Source organism: Plasmodium yoelii (genome assembly GCF_900002385.2).
Source record: "Plasmodium yoelii strain 17X genome assembly, chromosome: 11".
Lineage (NCBI taxonomy): Eukaryota > Apicomplexa > Aconoidasida > Haemosporida > Plasmodiidae > Plasmodium > Plasmodium yoelii.
The window spans coordinates 1,186,928-1,199,630 of record NC_036183.2 but is presented as its reverse complement, the minus strand read 5'-3'; the positions used below and the strand labels follow the sequence as shown (position 1 = coordinate 1,199,630).

The following is a 12,703-nucleotide window of genomic DNA, read 5'->3' as shown; positions in this document are numbered from 1 at the left end:
AACCTGGGTATGCCACCTATTATATTATTATTATTAACAAGACCACAATTTTATCACTATTTCTTACTTTTAATATAAATAAATTGTTATAATTGAAATAATGTATAAACAATTTAATAATTATTATAAAACAGAAACAAAAGAGAACCCCAGTATATTACCATATTAATAAAGTTAAATAAATTATTCACAAAAAAATAAAACAGTAATAATAATACATAAAATATCCCTTTCATTGTTAAAAAAATTGTAACATTCTATTTTGCAACCCAATCATCATAAACAATCATAATATAATTATTGGGTCTTTATGAAAAATTTATAAATCATCATCATCATAATATAATTATTTTCGTAGACGCTATCATAATAGAAAGCATCTACCTAATAAAAATAGGTAAACATGTATAATATTAGAAAAATTCAATTAAATCCCCAAAATATAAAAAAACAATACATTTTTTAGATAAACTATTCAGATCATAAAATAAACAAATAAAATTGCTTATAAAACTAATAAAATATCAAGTCCATAATACATACAATTATATACATAAGAAAAATATAAAATAAATGATATAGCCAAATAAAAAATAGCCATAATAAATATATGCTATATAATAAAAAAGTAAATAATAAAAATATAGTTGTAATATAATACTTTATGAATACATTTTCATAAATGCATAACTGGGTTATTAAAAAATTTTTAATAATGAACATTAATAAATCATTTTTTTTTTTTAATTATATATTTATTATAAAATGCATGATTATATGCATATATAATTTGTATCGTAAGCACAAAAACATATTATATATATTATATATATATATTATATATATAATATAAGCTATAATTTATTATTACGCGAGAAAATTGTTCATTTATACGTATTATATAAATAATGCAATACTTCAAAGAGATTTTTTTTTAATTATAGCAATATATAAAAAAAAATTCTTAATGCTTATTTTTTATTTTGTGCCCAAATTGTTTGTTTATTTTATATTATAAATATATAATATATATTTTGTTAAATATTTAATAATAATTTTATTTATATACTATTTTTTTTTTTTAATATTTGACATATTTATTAGTTTTTAAGAACTAAATTTCTAGATCAATACTCATTTTCATTTTTTATTAATATAAAAAAAAATTGAAGAGAAAAATATATGATGATATAATTTTTATAAATTATTAAGTTATATTTTTATAGCAATAGTTCCATATCAATAAAATTCATATGTTAATGGAGAAATACAAGTTGTGAAGATATACTAACATATCAAAACTATTATAAATATATATATTATTTTTTAATTTATTCAACTAAACATACTTTTAATGAAAAAATGGGGATTATTTTCAAATTAAACAAAAATGCCTACTCCAATTGTAAATCTTACTCATATAAGAGGGGAGCCCACTCTCTATTCGAGAAATTATGTGAACCGTATTGGAATTTTTGCGTCAAACTAATTCCAAAGGTAAGCATAATATATATTAATTATTTTGTATATTATATGCTTTGTATTATATTTTATTATCTGCGCATACTTCTATGTCTCTGTTATAATTGTTTGTGTGATTTGTTAAAAGCCTGTTTTCATACATACATTATATAATTTTTGTTGCTTTTTTTACAGTCCGTAACGGCCAATCTGTTGACATTACTAGGATTTATATGTTCAACATTGGCATTCTTTCTCATGTATATGTTTGACATGAACAATAAGAAGTATGATCACATATATATATATATGGGGATCTTATTCTTTTTATATTCAGTAAGTTTTTTTCAAATTGTTTTATTAATTTTTATTTTATATTTATGTGATATATAATTATGTTATATTCATTTTGTATAAATTTTTTCTATTATAGACTTTTGATTCCATTGACGGAAAACAAGCAAGAAGAACAAACACAAGTTCTGCATTAGGACAACTTTTTGATCATGGATGTGACGCAATTACTTCAGTACGTTTTTTTTTTAAATCAAATATATATATTTTATTTATTTTATAATTTGTATAGTTCATTTTAAATTAATTTTTTCTATTCCTTTCTATTTTACAGTGTTTATTTGTTGTAGTCGCTGTTAAAACTATTGGTTTGACCCATGGATGTGTATTATTTTGGGTAATTTTGAAATTCAGAGAATTATATAAGATAATTAAAAAATAACTTTTTCGATTGACAAAAATATATCTCGATGATTCTAAACTCTTTTCTTTTATAGGCTATAGGATATATCCAATTAATGACTTACATTATATCGGTAAGAATGAGTTATAAGCATTTGCATATATTTTAATTTTTCGCTTTCTATATATATAATATATGCCTGTGCATAAGTATTTTTTATATATTTATAATAAATGTTTTATTTTTTTCAGTGGTTAGAACATTATACAAAAACATTCAACACAACCAATGGACCTTTTGGAGTAACTGAAATCACTCTCTTTGTAAGTGAAATAAACATAAAAAAAATTAAATAAAACGGATAAAAAGATACAGAAAATATGGAACATTATTTATTAAAATATTTGTACATGTGTTATTTTTATTTTAGGGAATAGCATTATGTGTTTTTAGAGGATTAAAAGGACCAGGAATATATCAAAAATTAACCTTTAAAAATATAATTCCAGCCAAGATACAGTAAGAATATTAAAATATAAAAAATAAATAAAATAATATTTCTAAAAAACAATAAAACACCAATTATTTTAAAATTTTCTTTTAATTTTTAGTTCCTTTTTTGGATATTCCTTATTAAGTTTATCATTATCTACCATATTGATTGTTGTATCCTTCTTGCTGTAAGAATAAAAAAATATATTAGAAAGGATACATTCATCAAACATATTAATACTGATATATCAAATTAATATAACTCATATGTTGTTTATTCTTATCTTTTATATTATTAATTATATATAATTCAATTTATCCTTATTTTTTTAATTTTTTAGTATTACCCCAACCACTGTTAATTTCATATATAAAGGAATTACAAACGCCAAGAAAAAGAAAAAAGAAGCATCATGTAAGATTAAAAATGTGTGATATTTTACATTTTAATATTAATTGAACAAATAAACATTTTTGTCATTTTCCTAATACCCATTACTATATTTTTCTTTATATTTTTTTTGTGCAGTACTCTTAGCATTATTTATCGGATTTATCTTATCAGAATATTATTTCTATAGAACAAGTAATTAATAAAGCAAAATACGAAAGAACAATTATTTATGATAATAAATATTAGATATGTTTTTATAAAATTATCATTATAACTTATTTTTTTTTTTATAGCCATAACCCCCCAAAATGAATTGATATGCTTCTTAATCTTAGCTATATACTCAGCCTTTTACACATTACACATACATTTATCCACACTTTTAAAGGTAATTATGAATTACTATTTATTCGGAATTCATTATAATAACAATAGTTAATGTTTTGAGTTTTTTATTATAAACATTTTTATATTTGTATGATTTATTTATGTCTATGTTCACAAGATATAACAATTCTAAATAAAAACATATATACTATATATTTATTATTGCATCATTTTTTTTTTCAGATTAAAATGCCATATGTCCCAATTCCAATAATAGTCTATTACGCTTTTATGGCTCTCTTATTCGTCAAAAGAACAATGAAACCAAAATTCTTAAATGTTGCAGCACTTTCCGAAAACAATATATTATATTACATTTTAGGATTTGGATTATTTTACTTATTTGACTATTCATACACTGTAATAACAAATATCTGCAAAGAGCTCGGCATTACTTTCTTATTTGTTAAAAGAAAAAAAAAATAAATGACAGATAACAAGAAGAAATTCCATCATTATACCAATTACATCCATATTCCAAATTTTTCCTATTTTATGTTTTGAACCTTTAAAAATTTTTGTAACATGTTATATATTATAATTTTTTAATTTTTACCTTTCGTATTATCTTCTTTCTTTTTTCATTACTTTTTTTTTGAAGATTCTCACAACTTTATCATTAATACAAGTTAATATGTTGTAATTAAAAAACAAAAAAAAAGAAAGAAGCTCATGTTTTTACAGAAATATGTGAAATTATTTTATATTACTTGTATCCTTTAAGGAAACATTGGAAGCCCATTTTTTTTAATATGTATATCTGAAACTTTATAGTATAAAATGTATTAAAGGTGAAAAATAATATTAAATGCTTAAAAAACAGTGTTAAACACCGCAACAGAGTTTATTTGCGTTTTATGTGTTTAATAAATTTTAATGAGGTTTTTAATTTGATAATAAAAAAAAAAAAAAATAAGTAACATTTAATGTTATTCACAATAACATTAGATGATCACCATGTATATATTATAACGACGGGTAAAATATACATCGCTATGTAATGGTTTAATCATATAAATTAAATGAAAAAAAATAAAAACAAGCATATGTGGTATTTTTATGTAATGTGAAAATGAATATTCAAATTGTAAATAATAATATGCACAAAGGTAGGTAAATATATGTAAAGTAAAATAAATTAAGGTATCTTAATAATAAATAAATTAAAAAAAAAATAATAAATAGATGAGTAAAGAAATTTAAAGGGATGTAAAATTCAGAAAAAAAAGTGCAAAGGGTAAAAAAATTATTAAAATAGTATTATAATAAAATAAGTTAATAAATAAATGAAATATAGAAATGGCGTTGTAATAAGTTATGCATGTGTATAACATTTAAAAATTCGAAATAAAAACAAAATGTGCTACAATACATATATGTACATAGCAATTAAAACGAACTATTAAAGGTAATTAAATATTTTAAATAAAGCATATTTTAATTATTAACATTGTTATAAATGTCAACATTTTTAATGAAGGTATATGCTTTTCTTCGTTTATAAGAATCATTATCACCACACCATAGTGCTAATGATCAACTTCGTTTCCATTAATAGTATTGTTATTATCTTTATCATCCACTAAATTTTTTTGATTAACATTTTCCTTAATATCACCATTGGGGTTGGTAGAATTTATTACATTGCGGTTTCCTGTATATTCGAGATCATCATTGTTTATATCATTAAAGCTAAAGGTAAAATCTGTCAAATGCGGATCTAGCAATACCTTTATTTTATTATATAAATCTGCTGCTGATGGTCTATCAGCGGGATTAGGTTTAGACATTTGTAACATCAAAATATACCAAGGATTTAAATGAATCTTAACATAATCAGGCACAGTATAATAATTTCGAAAATCATTTAATGTTTTATATCTTTCCATTATTGTATTAAAACGTGGGCATAATAATTCTAGTAATATTAATGCTGCACTATAAATGTCTGCTTTTTCGTCACATAAAGCTCCTCCTTCAGGTGCTGTATATCCAGGAGTTCCAATCATTTGCCCTTTCAATGAAATTTGACTAGTTATAGTGTTGTGATTTATTTCTGTATATATATTTTCTTTAAAGTTATCTATATTATTTAAATCGTTTTCTCTTTTTTTTTCTTCTATAAATCGTACTAATCCTAGATCTCCTATTTTTAATATATAAGTATCTAAATCTACAAATATATTTTCTGGTTTTAGATCTCTATGAATAAAACAAGTTGAATGAATATCTTTTAATCCTTTAATTAGTTGTTTAAATAAATCAAATTCCAAAGGATGATTTGTATTTTTATCTCCATATGTAAAATGTAAAGGTTTGTCACTTCTTGATGATCTATCTAGCCATCTACGCAATGTAAAACCTTTACAAAATTCCATTTGTAATAATAAAACAATTGAAAATTCTGGACCCACGTTTTTTTTCTTATAATATTTTATTTTATTAGCATTTTCTTTTTTCTCTAATTCACCATTCATCTTTAATTTGTCTTTTTCCTTCTCTTGACCTTTCTCTTTCTTATTGTTTTCTTCTATTAATTTTCTATTTGTATTAATAATATCCAAACCGTCCTTTTTATATTTATTATTACTAGGAGCCTTTTCCACCCAAGTAAATGATCCACTTTTTTGCTTAATTATTGTATCAATATTATAATCAATAGAATATTTCGGATTGTTATTAGTGCCCCGTGTTTTGGTTTCGTCATTTATAGTATCTCTATTTAATGTACCATTAATACTGTTACTCTGTGCATTTTTTATAGTCATTGAATTTTTATTGGATTGTTGACAAGCCAACATATTACTATTATCATGTATGGCATTGCCATTTTTGCTGATATCGCCCCCTGTATTACAAATTCCATTTTGGTTATTCAAAGATTTTCGCTCATCATTATCATTTTTTTTCGAATGACCAGACCCATTAGATTCATCATTATCCGCAAAAACAATTAAATCTCTTTCGTTTTCACTTAAATACCCATAACCAAAAGGATCATATTCTTGAAGAGTAGAACTGAAATGATTTGGATTATTTTGTTCATAAAATGTACTATATTTATGGCCTCCATTTATGCCGATATTTCCTTTTTTTTTTTCCTTATATATAATTTTTTTTTTTTTTTTTTTTTTTTTTTTCTTCTTTTTATTATTTTCGATTATATATATATTATCTGATAAATTTTTATCATTTAAAAACGCATTTTTCTGATTAATATTTTTTCTTTTATTATATGGTGTATCATTATCACTATAAAATTTTAATTTTGGAGCATTTTTTTTTGTTATTACTTTTTTATAATTTTTTAAATCAAATTTATTATTTTCACCTGAAGATACTGTACAATCACTAGAATAATCATCATCTTTTTTATTTTTATTACAAACTTTTTTAAAAGGATCTTTATTTTTTTTAAGCGTATTTTGAATTTCTTTTGGAATTATATCCATTGGTAAAAATTGAGGTTCTTCACACCACCATGTGTAATATCTAACAACATGTTTACTGTATATATCTCTATTTGCAGCGATTTCACGAAAATATCTTCTTGAGTTAACATTATCCAATGAACTTACTTTTAAATATATAAATTTAACAGCATATGTTGGCGATCCTGGTTCAAGTCTATGTGATACTTTATACACTGATCCAAATCCTCCTTGTCCTATTAATGATATATTTTCAAAAGTTCTCATAAATCTGCCATTTTCTAAAAAATCGGCTAATGGGGCATCATAAGGAATATGTGATGTTTGAATGATTGATAGATTTCTTGCACTGGAACCTTTATTATTCATTTTATCATTATTAATATGATTTCCGATGTTCATATTTCCATTAATATTATCATTATTATTGCTTTGTGTGTTTTCTATATATTTTGAAGATTTACTTTTATTTTTTTTTTCATCTGAATATTTTTTTGCATAAGGACTCTTATTTTCTTCATCCGCACTATTGAGATTGTATTTTTCACTATATAAATATTTAGCTTTTTCCTTATTATCACTATTAAATTCGTTGTTTGAATCTGTTTTATTATTTTTCATAAGATGATCTACAAATGGATTTTTTTTCATAAACTTTTTATTAAAATTTTTTAAAAAGTTTATAAAATCACTTTTATCAAAAGCCTTTTCATTTATACTTTTTTCTTTTATAGAATTGCTCTTTTTATCCTTTTCATAATCTGTATAATTTCGCTTATTATATGTGTTCCCTAATTTATAATTACTTCTAACCCTTTTCTTTACTATAAATGATTGCTTATATGCAACATCTTGTGAAGCAGCTCTTCTTCTATGCATATAAAACATATTCCTTCCATTTAAATCATATTTATTAGTCTCTCCTGAATGCGATTTGCTTAAATCTATATAATGCATATTTGGCAAACTATATTTTGATTCTTGACCAGAATAATAATATGGGTATAAATTATATTTACCATCATGAATATCATAAAAATTACTGTCACTATCTGAATCTCTTGCATGTCTAGCTAATATATCTACTAAAGTTAATTGTTCTATATTTTGCGCTTTTTTCAAATTTTTTTTCATATACATTTCTAATTCCGTTTTATTTAAACTTGATATACCATTTTCTTTTAATATATTTGCCAATTTTCGTTTGTTTCTTTTTAATAAAACTTTGTCGATATTTAATAATTCATCATCATATGTATCATTACTATCTTCATCATAATCCGTAATTTTTTTCTTTCTCATAATTACTTTATTATTATTTTTATTATTTGTTTGCTTTTTAAATAGTCTATAAATAAATATAAATGGAACTACAATCACTAAGGTGATTGCATAAAAAATATTCCAATACCAACTTTTTTTATGTTTTTGGGATGAAAATTCTGTTAAATCATGATTTCTTGAGCCTTCATTTGGTTTTCTTCTTCTTTTTATTAACATGTTTTCATTATCCTTTAGAAATATTCCATCAATTATGCGATTAAAATCTTTGTTAGTAAGGGGATATGTACTATTCAATATTCTATATAAATTTGATAATAATAAACAATCATCGTGATTTGTATAATTATTAAATATTTTATCCCATATATTAAGCATAGAGCAATAATCAATACATTTTTCTTTCCCTTCAAATGATAAATCGATAAATTTATTTGTATATTCACAAATATGTATAGGCTCGTCAATCGCATCCATCTCTTTGTTTATATAATCATAATCGTCATATTCATAATGCTTTATATCAGTATCTCTAATATCATTATGGTTTGAAAATATATTTATATTTTTATTATGATTTAATCCTCGTAAACATATCATAAATTTTTGTTTTGTTTTTTGATATTCATGTAATAATGTTTTCATTTGAAATATATAATTCATGGGAATTTTTTTATGCTTATCAAAAACGAATATAATACTTAATAATAAATATCTTAAATCCTTTTCGATTGATGTTATGTTAATTGATATATTATTTAACCGTTGGACAATAAAATTATTGTAGTTTTGAAAAGCAATGCTATTATTAGGATTTGTACCATTTTCATCATAATTGAAATTCCACGGAAGATTTTTTTTATCATTATTCTTTAAATAGTCATTAGATGAAGAAAATGGCAAAAGTAACGCATTGTTATTATTTTTTAAATTAAGAAGATTATATGAATAAGGTTTAATATTATCATATTCAGGAAACAATTTTTCATTTTGCTTTAATATTGTATCTAATGTGAATATATTAGTTTTACTTTTATATTGCAATGCAAATACAGATGATATTTCTTTTGAAAAAATAAAAATTTTAGATTTAATATTCGGATTTAATTTATTTATATTGCTTCCTATTTTGTTATTATTATTTTCATCAATTTCATTCGGTATATCGTTTTTATAATTCTCCGATGCAAATTCAAGTTCGTTTCTTTCACCATCTTCTATATTTTTGGAAATGGTATTATCATAAGGTTTGTTTACTTTATTATTTTCTAGTGTTCTCAATATTAATTTATTACCATCAATATCAATTAGTGAATTAATAAATGATAAATCTTGTTTATGACTATCAGTGATAAATATAGACCCAACATCAACCCAACTTGTTATCCATTTTTGTTTCAAAGAAGTTTCATCAACTGCTTTTATAACCCACTTAACAAGACTAATTTGTAGTTGTCTTTTTTGAATTTTTCGTGTTTTATTTCCCTTTTCTCCTTTTTTGCTATTTCTTTTCTTTTTGTTTATTCCTAAAACGCTCGAATTTATATTTAATAAACTATTGTTACTAATATTCATATACCATTTTTTCATTAAAAAGGGTTTTTTATTCTTTATTTTTATTCTTTGAATTAGTAGTTTATCTTTGTTGTTTTTATTAAATTTATTGTTAGCAATTTCGTTTTCTTCTTTTGAAGGTTTGCTTAAACAGTTTTCTATTTCACATTCATCTGGAATATTAGACACATTATCTGTATTTATTTTGTCTCCATTATTTGGTGGTTGTTCTTCTATTTTCTCTTTCCCATCAATAAGGAGAAGATTATTTTCGCCATTGTTATTTTCTGTTTCAATTTCATCATTATATAAATCTATGTCGTCAAGTTGCTGATTATTTTCAACAACTTCGCCATCTATAATAGTATAATCCTTATCAAGATCATCCTTTTCCTCATTAACATAATAATTTTTATCATTTATATCTATAGAATGCTCCGAATACTTTTCTAATTTATCATGCAATATATTAGAATTTTTTTTAATGAATTTTTCGTATTTATTTGGTAAAGCTTTTTGTTTTTCTTTTACTAAATCATCATAATTTTCTTCATATTTTTTTATTACATATCCTGTATCAAAATCTAAATTAACTATGCTTGATTGTCTAGATCCAATAAATAATATATTTGGAAACAGTGTCGATTTAAAAGGAGAATTATTAACAACATCTTTAATATTTATATTTATTGGAATTGCTTCATTATTTTCATCAACATAAAATAAATCACCACTATAATCTGAAAGTAATTTTTTCATTGCATTTTTATTTTTACTTTTTTTTTTAGATTTTTCATAATTATAATTTTTCTTCTTATCAATATCATCCTTTTCTGTAATTTCCTCATTAAAGTATGTTGGATAATTTTTTTTATAATTTGAATTGAATACATCAATAAAATTATTATATTGAAGTTTTTTCATTGCTCTTAATTTTAATTTATGATATTGTTCATAATCATTTTTTCTTAAAATATCTTTGCGCATCATATTAATTTTTTCATTATTATTTTTGAATGCATTATAATAATTTTCTATTTTATTTTCTTCTTCATAATTTATATAATATTGTATATTTTTCACAATTCTATATTTCCAATGATATGTTCCATCTGTTGATACTTTATATATATACCCTGATGTATCAAGTACTATTAAATCATATTTATATATTGCTTCATCATATTTATATTGACCATAAAATTGCTTATTTTGAGAATATTTTGTTAAGTTCATTTCGTTTTTATCTAAATTGTTGTACTTTTCATAGGGAAATAAAATATTATTTTTCTCTAAATTTGAATCATTGGGTCCATTGTTATATAAATTGTTATGCATATTATTCTTGTTAAAAATAATTATATTATCATCTTTTAATTGGTTATGTTTCTTATTTACATTATTGAAGTCCATATTGTTTAAATTCTGATTTTTCTCTTGTTTTTTTACCTCCTCTTCTATGATCTGCTCTATTTCGTTTTCGTCTAACATATATTTCTCATTGTCATTATTATATTCCCCAAGGTCACTATATGCACCGAAATCAACATTATTTTCTGTATGTATACGTTTATACAATTCATCATTTTCCATTTCATTTCTTCCTACGATATTATTAAATGTTTTTTCGTTTTCTTCGCTTAAAATTCTATATATTTTATTATTTTTTTGTAAATGTGGAAAATTATTACCATACGAAGAATTAAAATTCCAACGTGGAATTTCATTTTCCAAGGTTTCAAATTTGTTTTTTTCACGATTTTCCCAATTGTATATATTGTTATCATTATAAAGGCTTAAAAAATCATTATTACTATTTATGGAATTATTTATTCGATTGCAATATTCACAAGAAGTGTTATTATAATTAGTTAATAACTGTTTATACATGTCTGAAAAACTTATATTCTCCATTTTACTATAATATATTATTTTATGAATTATATTATGAAAACAAGATAAACACAATTTTGATTTATTACGAAAGTCTTTATCCTTATGTAATATTTCTTTACACTCATCAGGATTTAATTTATAACTTTCGATTGTATTTTTCATATCAATATAATTATTTATATTTGATATTGCTTCTATATTTCGAATTTTTTCAAGAATGTTTTTTAAGTTATATAAAATATTTTTGTTAGATTCCTTTGGAACTATATAATTTCTTTCGATATTATTTTCTATTTGAATAATTTTTTTAAATTCTTCAATAGGAAATAATATACTTTTATTTGTTTTATCATATTCTTTTATATTATACTTATTTTCTATGTTTTTTTCTACTATATTTTTTTCTATTTTTTCATCACGCTTACTATTATTATTATTACAATAATTATAACTGTTATAAAAAATATCATTTGCACCTTTACAGTTTATATCCTCTTCCATTTCTATATCATATTGTTTTTCACATTTATTTTTATATTTTATAAAGTTTAAATTATTTATTATAATATATTTACTATCATATTCATTGTTATTATAATAAGACCAATTAATAGGATTAAAGCTTTGAATATGTTTTGGTAAAATATTAATAATATAATTTTCAATATTTTGTGACAAATACTCTCTTTGTGTATATTGCACACAAAAGGCATTCTTTAAATAACAAATATTTTTTAAATGATATATTATATTAAAATAAATATATTTTGATTTATTTAATACCCATTTAAATTGTTTTAAAATGTATGATTTTGCGTAGTCATAAAATCTATGTAACTTTACTTTACACTTATTTCTGTTCTCTTTACCTTTATTTATTCTTCCTACAAATTTATAATACTCTTTCACATTATTTCTTCTATGATTATTGATATTTCCAAACCTTCTAAATATTTTACTATTTTTTATACGATTTAGGAAACATATTTTTCCTTCTGCTAATATATGTGAAACAGCGAAACTAACTATACATTTATTAAATATTATATGTAAAAGTATAATACATTTATTATCTTCATTAAGACAAATATTTATTCCCTTATTATACAT

General features: G+C 21.9%; 2 protein-coding genes across 2 annotated transcripts; one reads left to right on the top strand and one right to left on the bottom strand.

The window, feature by feature from the left end:
• Positions 1-1,362: 1,362 nt before the first annotated feature.
• Positions 1,363-3,857, top strand: PY17X_1128500 (choline/ethanolaminephosphotransferase; the record flags this gene model as incomplete). The annotated part of the gene is made up of 12 exons (XM_022956538.1): positions 1,363-1,497; positions 1,657-1,797; positions 1,895-1,990; positions 2,090-2,152; positions 2,253-2,291; positions 2,410-2,481; positions 2,589-2,677; positions 2,770-2,838; positions 2,992-3,065; positions 3,180-3,236; positions 3,338-3,432; positions 3,615-3,857. 12 exons carry the CDS (start codon positions 1,363-1,365, stop codon positions 3,855-3,857), a joined length of 1,173 nt encoding a protein of 390 aa, XP_022812426.1.
• Positions 3,858-4,960: 1,103 nt separating this feature from the next.
• Positions 4,961-12,703, bottom strand: PY17X_1128400 (uncharacterized protein; the record flags this gene model as incomplete). Its single annotated transcript, XM_720922.3, has 1 exon — positions 4,961-12,703. The coding sequence occupies one exon, from the start codon at positions 12,701-12,703 to the stop codon at positions 4,961-4,963; it is 7,743 nt and encodes a 2,580-aa protein (XP_726015.3).